This window comes from Carassius carassius, unplaced genomic scaffold, assembly GCF_963082965.1.
Source record: "Carassius carassius unplaced genomic scaffold, fCarCar2.1 SCAFFOLD_65, whole genome shotgun sequence".
Classification (NCBI taxonomy): domain Eukaryota; kingdom Metazoa; phylum Chordata; class Actinopteri; order Cypriniformes; family Cyprinidae; genus Carassius; species Carassius carassius.
The window spans coordinates 132,501-152,500 of record NW_026775106.1 but is presented as its reverse complement, the minus strand read 5'-3'; the positions used below and the strand labels follow the sequence as shown (position 1 = coordinate 152,500).

The window sequence follows — 20,000 nt, the reverse complement described above, 5'->3', positions numbered from 1 at the left end:
TATAACAACATGAAGTGCATGATGTACCTGTGAGGGTCCTTCGACACGGGCAGAATATAGACACATTCCCTCCTGGTGAAAGTGTGTTCGATCCAGGACTTCTGGGACTGCAGGAGACAAACACAATCAGGATGAAGAACTGACTAACATTTCACACTGAAAACATTACGTTTATGTGTGTCTGAGCGCAATAGATTACTGGAGCGAGGAACATAGGGTGGGACTCGGCTCGATGCACCAGATGTTGATTGTGTGTTGAGATGTGGGCGTGGCTCTCAAATGGAGGCGGGCCTTGATTGTAAGGCAGGGGTGGAGTTTAACTGGACTAAATGAGTGGAGAAGTCCTACATCTGTCACAAGAGAGACGTCTGTCGTCTCACTGGATTACACATTACAAGGACTACATAAAAAAATGAATAAATAACTACCCAGAGATGAAATGGCTCATTAAGACGCAGATAGGATGAATTTCCATTTCATGCTGACATTAAAACATGTTGATCTCTGTTCATACGTGTGCTGAATCAAACGCGTGGCTCGTGTTTGGTGTGAAATGGGCCACTGAAAAGACAAACTACATCATTACAGTCTAAACACAGATTTTATATCAAAACTCAAGGACACTGCGTAAAGGGAACAAAAATGGCCTTAAAATCAAACTAAAGTGTGTTCATATTGAACTTGACAGGTCCAACACAATTACAGAGCACCGGCTGGAGAGTGAAATGTAGGGCCTTATGAAATACGTTTTATTTTTTCTCAAATTCTATTTTTCTGGATTCCATTGTTTTCTGTTTGAGTTTTCTAGACTCCGTTATGAATGAAACTTTATTAATCAAAAAACAAGTCTAATTAAGTTAAATCATGAAACATACACATTTTAACAGCAATTTATTAAACATTTAACAAAAATTATACTTTTATCGCCCTATGAATTATTTATTTAATATTTAGGGCACTAGGGTTAGGTTTCTTTTTTGTTTGTTTTTTTCTCAAATGTAGTTGTAATTTTGTAAATGTAAATGTAATTTTTTTACACATTGTGTTTTCCATTAATTTCTGGATTCCATTTTAAGGGTTATAAACTGATTTTTTTTATTTAAAAAAAAACCTTTTTTTACATTATTTACATTATTTTTTATTATTTGTTTTTACTTTGTTGTGTCTTTTTAGGTAAATATTTTTTTTCTAGTAAATATTCTTTTAAAATAATGTTTTAATAATAATTTTAGCAGTAGTAGTAGAATTCTCATTACAGTAATATAATCCAGTCACAATTTCTTCAAGTTAAACCAAACTTTTATTTTGACGGGTTGCTGTGAGGACCTTTGAGTTTGTGTGTGTATATGATCTCTGACCATAGTTTTCCTCAAATGAAACAGTAAAATGTTCATGAAGTGACTCTCGGGGCAGTTTAAGAGATTATGTTTATGTGTTCTTGTATTCATATATTGAGGCACAGTAGATGAAATAAATACATTTATCTATTAATTAATTCAAATTATTTCTGGAACTTTTTTGCCCTTCGTACACAAGTCATTCAGCTGTTCTTTAAACTGTTGCTTTTGATTGTTTACACTTACGTAAAACAGTAAAATGCTGCAAATGGTTTTTTTGTGCTTGAAATGCGTTTTACACCTTTACAAATCTTCTCGTGCATGCAAATTTAATTTATGCTTACAATCAGGAAGCTTGCCCTCTTTTTGTCCTCGTTTGAAAGCGTGTTGTGAAACGATTGACTGTGGCTCCTCCAGCGAATCTGCTAAACTACCGTTTACATCCGGACTAATCATGAGGTTTACCATAATGACCATAGAGACACAAAAACTAAATTACTACCATAGATCTGATCTCAAGACCCACCCAGAGACACCAGCATTATAAAACAGCCACAGGTGGGATTTACAGGCAGGAACTTCATCAAACTCAGTGACTAGAGACTCCTCGTCCTGAAACACTGGACTGATATAAACCTGAGCACACGGAGCACAGGAGACGAGGTTACAGACACAGAGATCTGGAAATCACATAAAACTGAGCTTGATTCTGAGAAACTCTGCATGCAAGATCTTCATCAGACGTGCATCAGCACAGTGTCTATTACCACATTATTCTTCTCTAATTAAAGCAATAGTTCATCCAAAAATGAACACCGTCATCATTTACTCTCCCTTTCTTCTGTTGGAAACCAAAGAACATTGGACCCCATTGACTTCCGTTATGCACCGACACATTTCTCAAAATATCTTCTTTGTTTTCTACCAAAAAAAGTCAGTCACACAGGTTTGGAACGACGTGAGGTCAAGAAAATGATGATTTCTGTGTGAACCGTTCCTTTAAAACGGAGCTCGAGCAGCAGTCCGATGGATTTAACACCAGGGATTTTTAATTAAATTTCCCAGAGTTCCTTTCTGCTCCCCGCCTGAGCTCCCAGCAGTCCTGCGAACACGAGCGGATCACACACACACTTTCAACAGAAACACTGAAAGCCATAAACACAGACTGAGATGGTGTCCATCTACCTCTTCATCCTCATCTTCATCCTTCTGCCGCAGCAGCGAGTACAGAAACATCACCAGACGCTGAGAGAGACGAGCTAGACGGTGTTTCTCAGCACAGTTCATCAGCAGGAGGACGAGACGGAGCTGATGAATGTTTCTGACCGAGAACAAGCTTATTACAGAGAGAGAGAGAGAGAGAGAGAGAGCAGCGGGGCAGAGAGAGAGAGAGGGAGAGAGTGAGCAGCGGGGCAGAGAGAGAGAGAGAGAGAGAGAGAGGGAGAGAGTGAGCAGCGGGGCAGAGAGAGAGAGAGAGAGAGAGAGAGAGAGAGGGGCAGAGAGAGTGAGCAGCGGGGCAGAGAGAGAGAGAGAGAGAGAGAGAGAGAGAGAGAGAGCAGCGGGGCAGAGAGAGAGAGAGGGAGAGAGTGAGCAGCGGGGCAGAGAGAGAGAGAGGCAGAGAGAGAGCAGCGGGGCAGAGAGAGAGAGAGGGAGAGAGTGAGCAGCGGGGCAGAGAGAGAGAGAGAGAGAGAGAGGGAGAGAGTGAGCAGCGGGGCAGAGAGAGAGAGAGGGAGAGAGTGAGCAGCGGGGCAGAGAGAGAGAGAGAGAGAGAGAGAGTGAGCAGCGGGGCAGAGAGAGAGAGAGGGAGAGAGTGAGCAGCGGGGCAGAGAGAGAGAGAGGGAGAGAGTGAGCAGCGGGGCAGAGAGAGAGAGAGAGAGAGAGAGAGAGAGAGAGGGAGAGAGTGAGCAGCGGGGCAGAGAGAGAGAGAGGGAGAGAGTGAGCAGCGGGGCAGAGAGAGAGAGAGAGAGAGAGAGGGAGAGAGTGAGCAGCGGGGCAGAGAGAGAGAGAGAGAGAGAGAGGGAGAGAGTGAGCAGCGGGGCAGAGAGAGAGAGAGAGAGAGAGAGAGGGAGAGAGAGAGAGAGAGCAGCGGGGCAGAGAGAGAGAGAGAGGGAGAGAGAGAGAGAGAGAGTGAGCAGCGGGGCAGAGAGAGAGAGAGAGAGAGAGAGAGGGAGAGAGTGAGCAGCGGGGCAGAGAGAGAGAGAGAGAGAGAGAGAGGGAGAGAGTGAGCAGCGGGGCAGAGAGAGAGAGAGAGAGAGAGAGAGGGGCAGAGAGAGTGAGCAGCGGGGCAGAGAGAGAGAGAGAGAGAGAGAGAAGGAGAGAGTGAGCAGCGGGGCAGAGAGAGAGAGAGAGAGAGAGAGAGGGAGAGAGTGAGCAGCGGGGCAGAGAGAGAGAGAGAGAGAGAGAGGGGCAGAGAGAGTGAGCAGCGGGGCAGAGAGAGAGAGAGAGAGAGAGAGAGAGAGCAGCGGGGCAGAGAGAGAGAGAGAGAGAGAGGGAGAGAGAGAGTGAGGTGAGAGAGAGAGTGTGTGTGTGTGTGTGTGTGTGTGTGTGAGAGAGAGAGACAGAGAGAGAGTGTGTGTGTGTGTGTGTGAGAGAGAGAGACAGAGAGAGAGTGTGTGTGTCTGATATAACTTTAAACCGTATCGAATTTGTCAAAACACTCGCCTTTACAAACACACCAGTCAGTCTCACACACACACACACACACACACAAACAGAGAGAGAGAGAGAGAGGGATGTGTGTGATTGAGCTAGAATCTAAATAAAACCGTTTACTCCATTAATGATAATGACTAGGGCTGTCAAAATTGCTCAAAATTGACGTTCGAATATTCCCTCTAAAAAATACACGAATATTCGAACTATTCGAACATCTGGTAGCGCATGTTGTCAATGACGCGCATTACGTCAATAACAGGCAAAAATAATACAAAGAGACATAACTACTTGTATAGTTAGTCTATTTAAGTTTAAACATATATGACAACGTATTACCTACACAAAAACAAGGAAATCAACTAATGGCCAAGACTGCAGACCTCACGCTCTCTCACCCTCACGTTCTCTGCGCATAATGGTTTAAATGAACAAACACATTTTTGTGCAAGCAATTTAAGGTTGCGACTGTTGTCCCAAATATAGCAGGCTTCATTCAGTGATTGAAACAAATATTATTAATATTAATTGAAGTTTTACAGCATATAGAACTGACATTGAATGCTCCGAGCGAACTGTGCTGTGGTAAACATGGAACTTTTCCTTGACATGAAACGATAAATAATCAAACCTCGGATGCATTGCTTGACAGAACTCCCCGAAGCCTGCCCCATCCGCGATACTGATCGCTCTCATGTCCTTACAAATTAACGAAATTATTTTATCCGTTATGGCCTCTTGTCGTGCTGCAGACAAAGAGCTTGTGGCTGGCGATGCAAAGTAACGTTAAGTGTCAAGACGTGACTGTTTAGCTGGAGTTCCACACATTATGCCATGCTCATTTGGGTGCACATTTTTGAGATGTGACCTCATGTTGCTAGTGGTCGAATGGTATGCTAACTGTTAACTGTATCTTAAATAGCTTGCATACAACTTTATCTCGCGGGTCAACAATTTTACCTCATTTTCTCTGCTGCGGTCGAGTTGGGCTCTGCACTTGCTGTCATCTTCCATGAAGACGCGTCAACTTCCAGCAGTGATGCTGTGCCAGACAGTGTGACTCCTGTGAGGCTGTGACCTGTCCCTGAACCCTCAGGCGCTAGCGGCCCACTCGCACAGCAGACAACCACATCTCTACTACCGACGGCCTTTTTTTCCACATTTTTTTTTATTTGAATATTAATTTTCACCTTCGAAATTCGTTTTTTTTAAACTATTCGAATACATATTCGAATTTAGAATATTCGTTGACAGCCCTAATAATGACTAAAATGAGTTTCTCCACAAATTCATTCAAAACACCATCAGACCGTAAATTAGTGTTTGAGTCGAATCTCAGATGAACTGTGTGAGGTAAGAGAGAATTACAGCCCCTCTCTCTCTCTCTCTCTGTGTCACACTCTCTCTCTCTCTGTCACTCTCTCTCTCTTCACCTCTCTCTCTCTCTGTGTCTCTCATACTCTCAATTCAATTCAATTCAATTCAAATGAGCTTTATTGGCATGACTGTGAAACAGCACAATGTTGCCAAAGCAATAAACAGTGAACAAGTTATACAGATATATAGATATGTAGATAAAAAATAATAATAATAAAAATAAAATAAATAAATAAATAATAATAATAGTAAAAAAAAAACCTATTCATGTCCATATTGTACATATATAATCACATAACACACAAAATAAATAAATAAACAAAAAAGTGAATACTGGGTAAATATTTACAGAGAGCATTGCTTAAGTACAGGAGTTTAGTTTTTGTCCCTCATGATGTGACAGGAGGACACATACTGCGCTGCGAGCTGGACACACTTCTCTTTCTCTCCCAAAATATAACTGAGTTTGTCAATGTCGCTTGCTTGCCTGAATTCTGGCAGAATTTGAGCTATTTGGGTAAAGTAGTTGTCTCTAATGTGTTCATATTTGCTGCAGTGTGTGAGGAAGTGCAGCTCGTCCTCTACGAGTCTCTCTGTGCAGTGAGGACACAGTCGGAGCTCACTCTCTCTCTCTCTCTGTGTCACACTCTCTCTCTCTCTGTCACTCTCTCTCTCTTCACCTCTCTCTCTCTCTCTCTTCATCTCTCACTCCATCTCTCTCTCTCTCACACTCTCTCTCTTTCTCTCTCTCTCTCTCTCAGTCACTCTCTCTCTCTCTTCATCTCTCACTCCCTATCTCTCTCTCTTCATCTCTCACTCCCTCTCTCTCTCTCTTCGTCTCTCACTCCCTCTCTCTCTCTCTTCGTCTCTCACTCCATCTCTCTCTCTCTCTCTGTGCCACTCTCTCTCTCTCTCTTCATCTCACACTCTCTGTCTCTCTCTCACACTCTCTCTCTTTCTCTCTCTCTCTCTGTCACTCTCTCTCTCCACCTCTCTCTTTCTCTCTCTCTCTCTGTCACTCTCTCTCTCTTCACCTCTCTCTCTCTCTCTCTTCATCTCACACTCTCTCTCTCACACTCTCTCTGTCACTCTCTCCACCTCTCTCTCTCTCTCTCTTCATCTCACACTCTCTCTCTCTCTCTCTCTCTTCATCTCACACTCTCTCTCTCTCTCTCACACTCTCTCTGTCACTCTCTCTCTCTCTCTCTCTTCATCTCACACTCTCTGTCTCTCTCTCTCACACTCTCTCTCTTTCTCTCTGTCACTCTCTCTCTGTGCCACTCTCTCTCTCTTCACCTCTCTCTCTCTCTCTCTCTCTTCATCTCACACTCTCTCTCTCTCTGTCACTCTCTCTCTCTCTGTCTCTTTCTCTCTCTCTCTCTCTCTCTCTCTGTCACTCTCTCTCTCTTTCTCTCTCTCTCTCTTTCTCTCTCTCTCTCTCTCTCTTCATCTCACACTCTCTCTCTCTTCACCTCTCTCTCTCTCTCTCTCTTCATCTCACACTCTCTCTCTCTCTGTCACTCTCTCTCTCTCTGTCTCTTTCTCTCTCTCTCTCTCTCTCTCTCTCTCTTCATCTCTCACTCTCTCTCTCTCTCTCTCTCTCTCTCTCTCTCTGTCACTCTCTCTCTCTTTCTCTCTCTCTCTCTTTCTCTCTCTCTCTCTTTCTCTCTCTCTCTCTCTCTCTCTCTTCATCTCACACTCTCTCTCTCTTCACCTCTCTCTCTCTCTCTCTCTCTCTCCACCTCTCTCTCTCTCTCTCTCTCTCTCTTCATCTCACACTCTCTCTCTCTCTCACACTCTCTCTCTCTCACTCTCTCTCTCTCTCTCTTCATCTCACACTCTCTCTCTCTTCACCTCTCTCTCTCTCTTTCTCTCTCTCCACCTCTCTCTCTCTCTCTCTCTCTCTCTTCATCTCACACTCTCTCTGTCTCTCTCTCTCTCTCTCTCACACTCTCTCTCTCTCTCTCTCTCTCTCTCTGTCACTCTCTCTCTCTCTCACACTCTCTCTCTCTGTCTCTCTCTCTGGTATTATAGTAATCTTGAGCATGTGACTCTCTTAAGTTTCTGTGTGAAGACCAAATCTTGCACAATTCTTCCTGAAACACTCACACATTCGTCTCTGTACGTCTATCAGATCAGAGATCATCTACAAACAATATCTGACTGATTGAAGCACAGACCACAGACACGCATCAACATAAGGAACACACAGTCGATTCACCGATCAATCATTAAGTCAAGAAAACACTGAAAATCAAGAGTTCACGAGTCTGAGGTTAAACTGGAGTCTAGAGATCTCTAAACAGCACACGTTCTCTCTTCCACTGATGGGTCAGAACAGAGCAATTAACCTCAAACAGGTTCCTCCAGTCGCTCTATTGATCAATCATCAGAAATCTCATCAAAACTACACATTAACATTAAAATAAATATATATGAATAAGGTCCCAGGTTATATTGGGTGTCTTTAACTACTATGTACTTACATAAAAACTAATAACTGTTAGGTATAATGCACTTATTGAATAGCACAAACACATTAGAGACGGGATATGGTCATGGTTAGGTTTGGAGGTCAGGTTAGGTTTGGTGAAGTGGTTCGGTCAACAGTGTTATTATAGATGTAATCACAACCACAGGACGGTATTTAATATAGAAGTACAATATAAAGACATGCATGTACACAATACATGCAATCATTTAAATGTAAGTGACACACTCATTTGCTCTTCATGATGTCAATGACTCTTCTTCTGTGGAACATGAAAAAAGATATTTTAAGGAACACTAGGAACCAAGCAACATTGGACCGCACTGACTGTCAATATATGATCATAAAACACTCAAAACATTTCTCAAATGTGTTCCAGTGAAGAAACAAAGTTTGACTGACATGAGGGCGAGACCGAAAGCTTCCAGAACAACAATATAGACTACGAGACGCTTCGTTCTACAGCTCCATCCACTTCACTTCACTTAACCACCAAACTAATTAATCTAACTGATTGAAATACATTTCATACTGAAGTCCAGTTTACCAACGATTCTCCAAAACTGAGCATTGAGCAGTACAAATCAGCCTTGAGACACATCCCTTCACGTTGTGTTCTCACAGAGGTCATTAAGGTCAGCTCAACTCGTTTAAACTACAAATTCAGCTCTAGGGCCTGAAGAACCCTGTAGAACAGGTAAATCTGGTTCCAGTCCTCCAGAATAACCACAGGTCAGGAGACAAGACCTCAAACCATCAGAGAGACTGAACACCCTCATGTAGAGCTGCTTAGAATGAAATACTGGAATAATGTCACTTTACGACAGTAAACTAGGGATGCAACGATGCACTCAACTCACGATTCGATTCACGATTTTAGTTTTTTTTTTTTAAACAAAATTAGATTTAATCAAATAAATAAGTGACAAATAAAAGAAATATCTTGATATAAACTAAAAATAAGGCTTTGCTTGTCCTCTGTCCATTTAAAATGAGAGGCAACCACTGCATTTCGATCATGTTTCAAACAAAGATGCTGCATACATGCAACATGAGTTTTTAATCTAAATTAAATTGTATTAATTTCGAATTTTGAAGCAAAAACAGAATGATCTGACTTAGGGCTGCAACTAACGATTATTTCGATAATCGATTAATCTGTCGATTATTTTTACGATTAATCGATTAATCGGTTTATGTACTTATATTTTAGTTTTTCCCATTTTTCCCCCAAAGTAAATTATTAATAAAGGGTCTTTATAATTCAGCATAGATTTTTAAGAGATTTTAATAATTTTGCATTGTCATATCCTCATCACAAATATACCTGGAGTTGTTTTATTATGTGTTAGTAATCCTTTGTCGAACTCTTCTGCAATCAGAACACTGACCCATACTCTAGCAAATTTCACAAGAAGATTTAAAATAATGTTTTCACCATGGCAGTCCTTAGAGCTCCTAAAGTAGTTTAACATCCCGAACAAAGCTTATTAAGGAATCTTTCAGAACATATTTTCACGAAGAATAAGGATAAAACAGAATAAGATTGCAGTGCGTTGTATTTTATTATTTACTGGGAAACAGCTTTATAGCTTTTGCTGTGAAATTGTAAACAATCCTTCGAATAAAGTGCCAATGGCATGAAACCTGAATGGAACTCACAATTTAAAGTAAAATCCATCAGAAGACACACAAAAAACCTGCTGTGTGAAAAAGAGCAGTGAATACTTAGAAAAAAAAAGTGCATTTCAAATATCTTTAAACATTTACCTCTCTCATTCAGTCATAATTAGGCTGCACGACTGAATTTTGAACTGGTAAACGACAAACTGATCACAGAACATGTTTGTAAAGCTTTAAATGTTAACTGTTAAAAAGCAATGTTATCAGCTTTTACGACTAAACATTTGCAAACAACATTGTACTGGAGAATCTGCACAAATGAAAGTCTTAGGGGCCGTTCACATATCGCGCCTAAAAACGCGTGGAAAACGCTAGGCGCACCGCTTTCTCCTTCTTTCCAAAGCGCTCGTGCAGAAGCGCCCCTGAGGCGTCTGCCTTTGCTAAGCAACCATGACGCGCTCTCTCCTTGAAGACGCGGAAATTTCAGCAAAGGATAAATGGATTTGCAGCTCAAAAAATCGATTGCAGTAGCTCTGCTACTAAATTTATTTCAAAATGGGAATCCATATACAGCTATGATCAGCTGTTCCTTCATCTTGGCTGAGCTTTTAACGTTGTTACGGGAAAGGATTGAAGCTGATTGGTTAGTTCTTGTCACATGACCCGCGATGCGCTTGCTGCATTCTGAAAAGTTGAAATGTTTTTAACTCGATGCGGTGTGCACGCGCCTGGAAAAACGGGTGCGTCGCGACCGCGTCGCTTCCATTATGAGCGCGCATACTGCGCGCCTACATTGGAAATAACGAACATGAGCGCGCAAAAGACGCGATATGTGAACGGTCCCTTAAACAGTTCAGTAGTGCAGAGTTTACAGGTTAATCTTCTTTTTTGAAGGCTCAAAATAAAGTACTCCCACATCACGCTGAATGCTGCAGAGACGCTGTTCGGGAAGCACGTGACATAAAACGAGGCCAGCTATTGGCTATTCGCTACTTCTCCTGTTGTACTGGCTGAGTAAATCCTCCGGTGGCTCATTACTGCCACACTTTGGTCACCGCAGATTTGAAATATGCACGAAATAAGCCGCTTACGGCAAATAAATTATTTAGCAACGAATCGATGACTAAATTAGTTGACAACTATTTTAATAATCGATTTTAATCGATTAAATCGATTCGTTGTTTCAGCTCTAATCTGACTTCAGTTTTGTGAAACTATACATAAAACATCAGTATAAAACAGAAGCAGCAGACGAGCTGAACGAGACGCAGATCCACTCTCGGCCAGCAGGTGGAGCTTAAAGCGTTTCCTTGGTTACCGCTGTAAACAAAGCAGCGCTGCACTTATCAACTGTAATATGCTTCATACAGAGAAAAAATACCATCTAAACTTTAAAGACAGTAAGCTCTCCTCAGACACACATTCATATAAACTCCTTCCACTAACTGAATCGTGATTTGTTTAGCATCTCAACCGATTTGAATCGTCACATATTTTAACCGATTTTCAACCTGCTTGCGGTTAATCGTTATATCCCATCTTTACACAAGAAAACATGGTTCTTTTTAAGAGTGGTTCACAAAAATTTTCTTTGGGGACCAAAAATTGTTCTATGAAAAAAAAAAAAAAGAACTATTTTATTAAGTTTTCAGTCATTTTGACTAATGAAAAGGACAAACAGACGCTCATCAACACTTTTGGTCAAGTCTGTTTCAAAACATAAGACTGTAATATTATCACTATTTTGAGCTGCATACTAATCACTCACCATCGCTGGATTCGACCTTTTTCTTTATTTATACTTTAATGTTACTTGATTAATCGCGCGTGTACGTGAGGACACGTGACGCTCCGTGCGCGCTCCCGCCGCCTCACTGACAGCATGCGCTGAGGAAGAGGAGCGTCGGGTTACAACTTAAAAACGTTTTCATGAACACAAACACATTTTCAAAGTATTACTGAACATAAAAACAGCGCGACATCGATAATCCAACGCGTGACACAAGCGTCGCAGGCATTTCCTCAGAACTCGCGCCATCCAACATCCGCGCGCGGCGCCAACTCCGTACTTCTGTTTATGAATTCTGTTATATTTAACTGTCATTAATGTTATCACTGCTCTCTGCGTGAAGCGGTTTAGTCCGCTAATGTCAGTGAGCGGAGAAAGCGACTGCGCGCGAGCAGCTAACGTTAAGCTAACGCGACTATTTCCATCACCGGAGGCTCTGACTGTGGACGCGCGCGATCATTGAGATCTGCGTACTACGGCAGAGTGAACGCGACGCCAGACCTCGCCGGTACCGGGGCTCGGTGCGCACACGCGTCACTCATAGCAGCTAAAGCTAGCGGCGAACCACGAGCCAGAAAGCGTCGCGTTGAGCCTCAGCGGAGCTCAGCTGTCAGCGCGTCCGTCTCATGCAGCAAACACGCACTCGGCGCCCGCGCCACGCAAACGACAGAAAGCGACAGGGTTCCGTACCATTCTCTTCACCGTTCAGAGACTCTCGAGGCGCTGATCCGGGGCGTCTAGCCATCTATCGGCGCCGTGCTGCTCGGTAAGCCTTGCAAGGAAAGCCCGGTGGCGGCGGTGGGAGTCGTGTGCGTCCGCTGCAGCTCCAGCGGAAGGTGGATTTTTCATAATTGTGCGACTCTGGACTGACGCGGCGTGACGGAGTCGGTTTGAGCCCGTCCCCCCGCTGAGTCAGCCTGCAGCGCGTCACATGCGCGGGGCGGAGCGGCCTCGCGTCTCACGCTAGCCTACAGACACACTGCTGGAAGTGTGTGTGTGTGTGTGTGTGTGTGTGTGTGTGTGTGAGAGAGAGAAGTTGTACAGGAGTATGGTGATAATCATCCGGAACAATATTAATCCTCACAGCACAAGAAATCCAATGACTAAGACTCACTCACACTCTCACACACTCTCACTCACTCACACTTAACACACACACACATACTCTCACTCACACACACTTCACACTTTCACTCACACACACTCTCACTTACACTCTCATCGAAAAATAAAGCCTCAACAAGTGTTGACATTTCCCAACATCACAGCAGTAATGACTTTATGAACTACTTTACTTCTAAAATCGATACTATTAGAGATAAAATTGCAACCATTCAGCCGTCAGCTACAGTATCACATCAGACAGTGCACTATAGACCCCCTGAGGAACAGTTCCACTCATTCTCTACCATAGGAGAGGAAGAATTGTATAAACTTGTTAAATCATCTAAACCAACAACATGTATGTTAGACCCTATACCATCTAAGCTCCTAAAAGAGGTGCTTCCAGAAGTCATAGATCCTCTTCTGACTATTATTAATTCCTCATTGTCATTAGGACATGTCCCCAAAACCTTCAAACTGGCTGTTATTAAGCCTCTCATCAAAAAAACACAACTTGACCCCAAAGAACTAGTTAAAGGAGCATTGCGTAGGTTCTGAAATTTCTAACCGTTACTGACACCAGTGGCCGTTAGAGGAACTGCAGTCAGTCTCATGCTCGTTCTCAGTGCGCACGCTCTTTTTTTTTTTTTTACTTTGAGTTTCCGTGGGTGTCTGAATTGTGCTGGAGGCTGGTCGCTTCTTTCCATCCGCAGAGTCCATTTGAAAACACTATTGCCGCTGCTTACTATAATGGCTGGCGTGCCGTACGGTTGTAAGCCCAAGTACATGAGAACGCTCATAACGTCACATTTTGTGAATTTTCGCGCCAATTCGGGCCCGACTCCTCCACACACAATTGAACCTACAGGATGATATAGGCAACCTGGGACAGTCGAGGTGTCATTCTTTTTTTTTACATCATGGTTGGCTCATACATGTACAAATGAAAACTCTATCTTAAAGATTTTTTTTTAAGTAAAAACCTCCACATAGCTCCTTTAATTATAGACCAATCTCGAATCTCCCTTTTCTGTCCAAGATACTAGAAAAGGTGGTATCCACACAATTATATTCCTTCTTAGAGAAAAATGGTATATGTGAGGATTTCCAGTCAGGATTTAGACCGTATCATAGTACTGAGACTGCTCTTCTTAGAGTTACAAATGATCTGCTCTTATCATCTGATCGTGGGTGTATCTCTCTATTAGTTTTATTGGATCTGCTGCGTTTGACACAATTGACCACAACATTCTTTTGCATAGACTTGAACACTTTGTTGGCATCAGTGGAAGTGCATTAGCATGGTTTAAATCGTACTTATATGACCACCATCAGTTCGTAGCAGTGAATGAAGATGTATCCTATCGATCACAAGTGCAGTATGGAGTACCTCAAGGCTCAGTACTAGGGCCGCTACTCTTCACGCTTTATATGTTACCCTTGGGAGATATCATCAGGAAACATGGTGTTAGCTTTCACTGTTATGCTGATGATACTCAGCTCTATATTTCTTCGCAGCCCGGTGAAACAAAAAATGGATTGCATAGTCGATATAAAAAACTGGATGACGAGTAATTTCTTACTGCTAAATTCAGAAAAAACAGAGGTGTTAATTATAGGACCTAAAAACTCTGCTTGTGATAACCTGGAACACTGTCTAAGACTTGATGGTTGCTCTGTCAATTCTTCATCATCAGTTAGGAACCTAGGTGTGCTACTTGATCGCAATCTTTCCTTAGAAAGCCACGTTTCTAGCATTTGTAAAACTGCATTTTTCCATCTCAAAAATATATCTAAATTACGGTCTATGCTCTCAATGTCAAATGCAGAAATGTTAATCCATGCATTTATGACCTCAAGGTTAGATTATTGTAATGCTTTATTGGGTGGTTGTTCTGCACGCTTAGTAAACAAACTACAGCTAGTCCAAAATGCAGCAGCAAGAGTTCTTACTAGAACCAGGAAGTATGACCATATTAGCCCGGTCCTGTCAACACTGCACTGGCTCCCTATCAAGCATCGCATAGATTTTAAAATATTGCTTATTACTTATAAAGCCCTGAATGGTTTAGCACCTCAGTATTTGAATGAGCTCCTTTTACATTATAATCCTCTACGTCCGCTACGTTCTCAAAACTCAGGCAATTTGATAATACCTAGAATATCAAAATCAACTGCGGGCGGCAGATCCTTTTCCTATTTGGCGCCTAAACTCTGGAATAACCTACCTAACATTGTTCGGGAGGCAGACACACTCTTGCAGTTTAAATCTAGATTAAAGACCCATCTCTTTAACCTGGCATACACATAACATACTAATATGCTTTTAATATCCAAATCCGTTAAAGGATTTTTAGGCTGCATTAATTAGGTAAACCGGAACCGGAAACACTTCCCATAACACCCTATGTACTTGCTACATCATTAGAAGAATGGCATCTACGCTAATATTTGTCTGTTTCTCTCTTGTTCCGAGGTCAACGTAGCCACCAGATCCAGTCTGTGTCCAGATCAGAGGGTCACTGCAGTCACCCGGATCCAGTACGTATCCAGACCAGATGGTGGATCAGCACCTAGAAAGGACCTCTACATCCCTGAAAGACAGCGGAGACCAGGACAACTAGAGCCCCAGATACAGATCCCCTGTAAAGACCTTGTCTCAGAGGAGCACCAGGACAAGACCACAGGAAACAGATGATTCTTCTGCACAATCTGACTTTGCTGCAGCCTGGAATTGAACTACTGGTTTCGTCTGGTCAGAGGAGAACTGGCCCCCCAACTGAGCCTGGTTTCTCCCAAGGTTTTTTTCTCCATTCTGTCACCGATGGAGTTTCGGTTCCTTGCCGCTGTCGCCTCTGGCTTGCTTAGTTGGGACACTTCATCTACAGCGATATCGTTGACTTGATTGCAAATAAATGCACAGACACTATTTAACTGAACAGAGATGACATCACTGAATCCAATGATGAACTGCCTTTAACTATCATTTTTGCATTATTGACACTCTTTTCCTAATGAATGTTGTTCAGTTGCTTTGACGCAATGTATTTTGTTTAAAGCGCTATATAAATAAAGGTGACTTTGACTTGACAGTGTCCGTGTTAAGGCACAATACTGTCACCTGGGAGCTCAACCAGGTCCTGGCGCTGGGGTATTTACATGTGGTGTTATCATAAGAGAACTTCATTTGAAATATTGCGGTTATCACTAATACCAGTATATCATCACACACAAAATGTACACGATATCGATAATTGCTGCTTTGAATATCATGGTTATTGTCAATACAATACACACTAACTGACACACACACACACACACACACTCAAGCTAACAATAAGTGTTTCTACATTTGTTCACTTCTCTTTTTTCTATTTTTATAACACTTTATACAATACTGGTGTCAAAGCAGCTTTACAGTGTCAAGTAGGAAATGTGATTGCAAGAATTCAATAACAGAGTCCTTTCCAGCTCAAGTCAGTTCTTTGAGGATTCAGTGATCATCAGTTCAGCTCTCCTTTCCTTTGCCCTGGGCCAAAACAAATGGGATGAATTTAGAGCAAGTTCAATAAAACATCTTTATTGTATTTCTACGGACAGAGGAGAATTGCCAAACCAAAAAAAAGAAAACACAATGTAACGTTCATAAAACTACATAGTGGCCATGTTTCTCTGTGGCTCAGCTGCGCGTGGATCTCGAGCTGTGTGTGTGTGTGTGTGTGTGTGTGTGTGTGTTATACATTTAGTTCTGATTCACACTGTAATCCAAACACCAAACCTAAAGATACAAAACAACTGGTGTGAGTTTAGTTGCATATGACATTTCAAAAAGAGATGTTCACGTTGTGCATAAAATGAGCGCACAAACAGGATGTGATGTCACAACATGTGACCCCAGAGGACAGGATGCTCACACATACCTGGTTCTGTCTTCTTGTTGCTGTTATACTCTTTATGTTATAAGCTCTTCAGAGTTATTAGCTGGTAAAATACCTCCATGTGTTAGAGGTTAGAGGACTGATTCTGTTAAATGTACAGATCAAATTGGTTTGTCACAACAAAGAACTTTTTGAAATATGCTGATTTCAGGATTACATGCAACAGTCAAAAAACCACCACATACTAATATGAACAACATGTGTAACTGTCTTATAGTTCCACTGAGCTCTCGACAGATGAAGACGTGTAAACACACAGTTTTCAGATGTGTATTTATTTAGATTACAGAGAGAGTTAGACTGTTCATCAGGTTTTTGTCAAATATCCCCAAAATTTAAAAATTATTACATAAAAAAGCGAAAGACAAAAAACAGCAGGTTGATCTGGTTAAGGCCCCTTATAGAGTAATTTTCAGACAGTCTGATGTTTTAGTAAAGTGTCCCAGTGTGATGATGATGATGATGAGGCTGTAATCGGTCACACACACACGACTCTCATCAGATCCAGCTGTGTGTCAGTGTGAGTCTCAGCAGCTCCTCAGTCCAGCGGTGCGTCCAGCGTCTCCTTCTGAAGAGACAGAGACAGGTGTTACTGGAACAGAGACTACACTCCCATCCACTGAAACACACTCAAATACAACACTAGAGTCATCAGGAAAGATTGTACTACCAGCAGCATAATAAAACATCTGTAAATGTGTTTTAATTTGAGTTTTGATACAATGAGACTTATTCATGAACAATATTCTCATGCATCATGATTCATCAATAACTTTCATGCAAAAATTCAAAACTTACATAAACTATTGAGACCACAAGTATGCAAAATAAAAAAACATGATTTATACATAGATATTAATGCTTATATATATATATATATATATACAGTACAGACCAAAAGTTTGGAAACATTACTATTTTTAATGTTTTTGAAAGAAGTTTCTTCTGCTCATCAAGCCTGCATTTATTTGATCAAAAATACAGATAAAAAAATATAATATTGTGATATATTATTACAATTTAAAATAATTGTTTTTAAATGTATTATACTTTAAATGATCATTTATTTCTGTGATGCAAAGCTGAATTTTTAGGATCATTATCACATGATCCTTTAGAAATCATTCTAATATGATGATTCATTATCAAAGTTGGAAACAGTTCTGCTGCTTAATATTTCTTCAGAACATGTGATACTTTTTTAGGATACTTTGATGAATAAAAAGTAAAAAAAAAAGAAGCTATGTTTTTAAAATATAAATATTTAGTAATAACAATATACACTACTGGTCAGTAATTATTTTTCTTTCTTTTTTTTAATAAAATCAATACTTTTATTCAGCAAAGATGTGTTAAATTGATAAAAAGTGATAGTAAAGAAAATATATTATTAGAAAATATATTATTAGAATTATTATTTTTTTAATAAATGCAGTTCTTTTTAACCTTTTATTGATCAAATATATTAGACAGCAGAACTGTTTCCAACACTCATAATAAATCAGAATATTAGAATGATTTCTAAATGATCATGTGATCGACTGATGTTACATGTGACACTGAAGCTGGAGGAATGATGCTGAAAATTCAGCTTTGCATCACAGGAATAAATTATTTCTTTTAAGTATATTTAAATAGAAAACTATTATTTTAAGTTGTAATAATATATCACAATATTACAGTTTTTTCTGTATTTTTGATCAAATAAATGCAGGCTTGATGAGCAGAAGTGTGTGTGTGTGTGTGTGTGTGTGTGGTATTATACATATATACCATATAAGTATGGTAGGCTTACAGTGGCTGTTTGATATACTTTAAAATAAACATTTATTCCAAACTTTTGGTCTGTACTGTATACACACACACACACACACACAGGTGCTGGTCATATAATTAGAATATATTTGAATATTCAAATGTTTATTTCTTTTAATTTTGATGATTATAACTGACAACTAAGGAAAATCTCAAATTCAGTATCTCAGAAAATTTGAATATAACTTAAGACAAAGAAAGGATTTTTAGAAATCTTGGCCAACATGTAAAGTATGAGCATGTGCAGCACTCAGTACTTAGTTGTGGCTCCTTTCCCCTGAATGACTGCAGCAATGCGGCGTGGCATGGAGTCGATCAGTCTGTGGCACTGCTCAGGTGTTATGAGAGCCCAGGTTACTCTGATAGTGGCATTCAGCTCTTCTGCATTGTTGGGTCTGGCATATCGCATCTTCCTCTTCACAATACCACACAGATTGTCTATGGGGTTACGGTCAGGCGAGTTTGCTGGCCAATTAAGAACAGGGATACCATGGTCCTTAAACCAGGTACTGGTAGCTTTGGCACTGTGTGCAGGTGTCAAGTCCTGTTGGAAAATTAAATCTTCATCTCCATAAAGTTGTTCAGCAGCAGGAAGCATGAAGTGCTCTAAAACTTCCTGGTATACGGCTGTGTTGACCTTTGACCTCAGAAAACACAGTGGACCAACACCAGCAGATGACATGGCACCCCAAACCATCACTGACTGTGGAAACTTTACACTGGACCTCAAGCAACGTGGATTGTGTGCCTCTCCTCTCTTCCTCCAGACTCTGGGACCCTGATATCTAAAGGAAATGCTAAATTTACTTCCATCAGAGAACATAACTGTGGTCCACTCAGCAGCAGTCCAGTCCTTTCTGAAGCGAGACGCTTCTGACGCTGTCTGTTGTTCAAGAGTGTCTTGACACCAGGAGTGCGACAGCTGAAACCCATGTCTTGCATACGTCTGTGTGTAGTGGTTCTTGAAGCACTGGCTCCAGCTGCAGTCCACTCTTTGTGAATCTTCCCCACATTTTTGAATGGGTTTTGTTTCACAATCCTCTCCAGGGTACCGTTATCCCTATTGCTTGTACACTTGTTTCTACCACATCTTTTCCTTCCCTTCTCCTCTCTATTAATGTGCTTGGACACAGAGCTCTGTGAACAGCCAGCCTCTTTAGTAATGACCTTTTGTGTCTTGCCCTCCTTGTGCAAGGTGTCAATGGTCATCTTTTGGAGAACTGTCAAGTCAGCAGTCTTCCCCATGATTGTGTAGCCTACAGAACTAGACTGAGAGACCATTTAAAGGCTTTGCAGGTGTTTTGAGTTAATTAGCTGATGAGAGTGTGGCACCAGGTGTCTTCAATATTGAACCTTTTCACAATATCCTAATTTTCTGAGAGACTGAATTTGGGATTTTCCTTAGTTGTTCGTTATAATCATCAAAATTAAAAGAAATAAACATTTGAAATATATCAGTCTGTGTGTAATGAATTAATATAATATACAAGTTTCACTTTTTGAATGGAATAAGTGAAATAAATCAACTTTTTGATTATATTCTAATTATATGACCAGGACCTGTATACACACACACACACACACACACACACATTTTAAACGATATATTGGTATCTATATCTACACTTGACAGTGTGTCTCTCCTAGCAGGAGAGAAACTGAAATAAATGAGATAAACATGCTGGAGAGACAGAAGCAGCTCATCTAGATGTGTACTGTAGCGCCACCGTGTGGTGAACACGTGCACTGCAGGAAGTGAGGCATTAGAGCAGGAAGCTGCAGGAACACATGCACACAGACAGACAGAGGGCAGCACTGAGCAGAAGTGATGGAGGAGGAGGAAAGACTAAAACAAGAGCTCAAACCTGATAACA

General features: G+C 41.1%; 2 protein-coding genes across 10 annotated transcripts in view; both read right to left on the bottom strand.

Annotated features, from left to right (window-relative positions):
• Positions 1-12,188, bottom strand: part of LOC132136712 (transient receptor potential cation channel subfamily M member 7-like) — a 41,289-nt gene extending 29,101 nt beyond the window's left edge. For 2 of the 4 annotated variants that reach the window (XM_059547299.1, XM_059547300.1), the window contains exons 1-2: positions 11,960-12,187; positions 28-107 (exon numbers count right to left, since the gene is read on the bottom strand). In XM_059547299.1, the coding sequence (XP_059403282.1) occupies positions 28-107; positions 11,960-11,962 (83 nt within the window). In that variant the 5' untranslated portion in view covers positions 11,963-12,187. Of the gene's footprint in view, positions 1-27; positions 108-11,959 lie in introns of all 4 variants that reach the window. The other 2 variants (XM_059547298.1, XM_059547301.1) reach the window with 2 other exon arrangements.
• The window catches only part of LOC132136714 (signal peptide peptidase-like 2A), a 38,135-nt gene that overhangs the window by 8,155 nt on the left and 9,980 nt on the right, over positions 1-20,000 (bottom strand). Inside the window, exons 15-16 of one of the 6 annotated variants that reach the window (XM_059547303.1) lie at positions 19,992-20,000; positions 16,826-16,903 (exon numbers count right to left, since the gene is read on the bottom strand). The exon at positions 19,992-20,000 is cut by the window's right edge and continues 25 nt beyond it. In XM_059547303.1, the coding sequence (XP_059403286.1) occupies positions 16,839-16,903; positions 19,992-20,000 (74 nt within the window). In that variant the 3' untranslated portion in view covers positions 16,826-16,838. Of the gene's footprint in view, positions 1-16,445; positions 16,904-19,991 lie in introns of those variants that run through there. The other 5 variants (XM_059547305.1, XM_059547302.1, XM_059547304.1 and 2 more) reach the window with 5 other exon arrangements.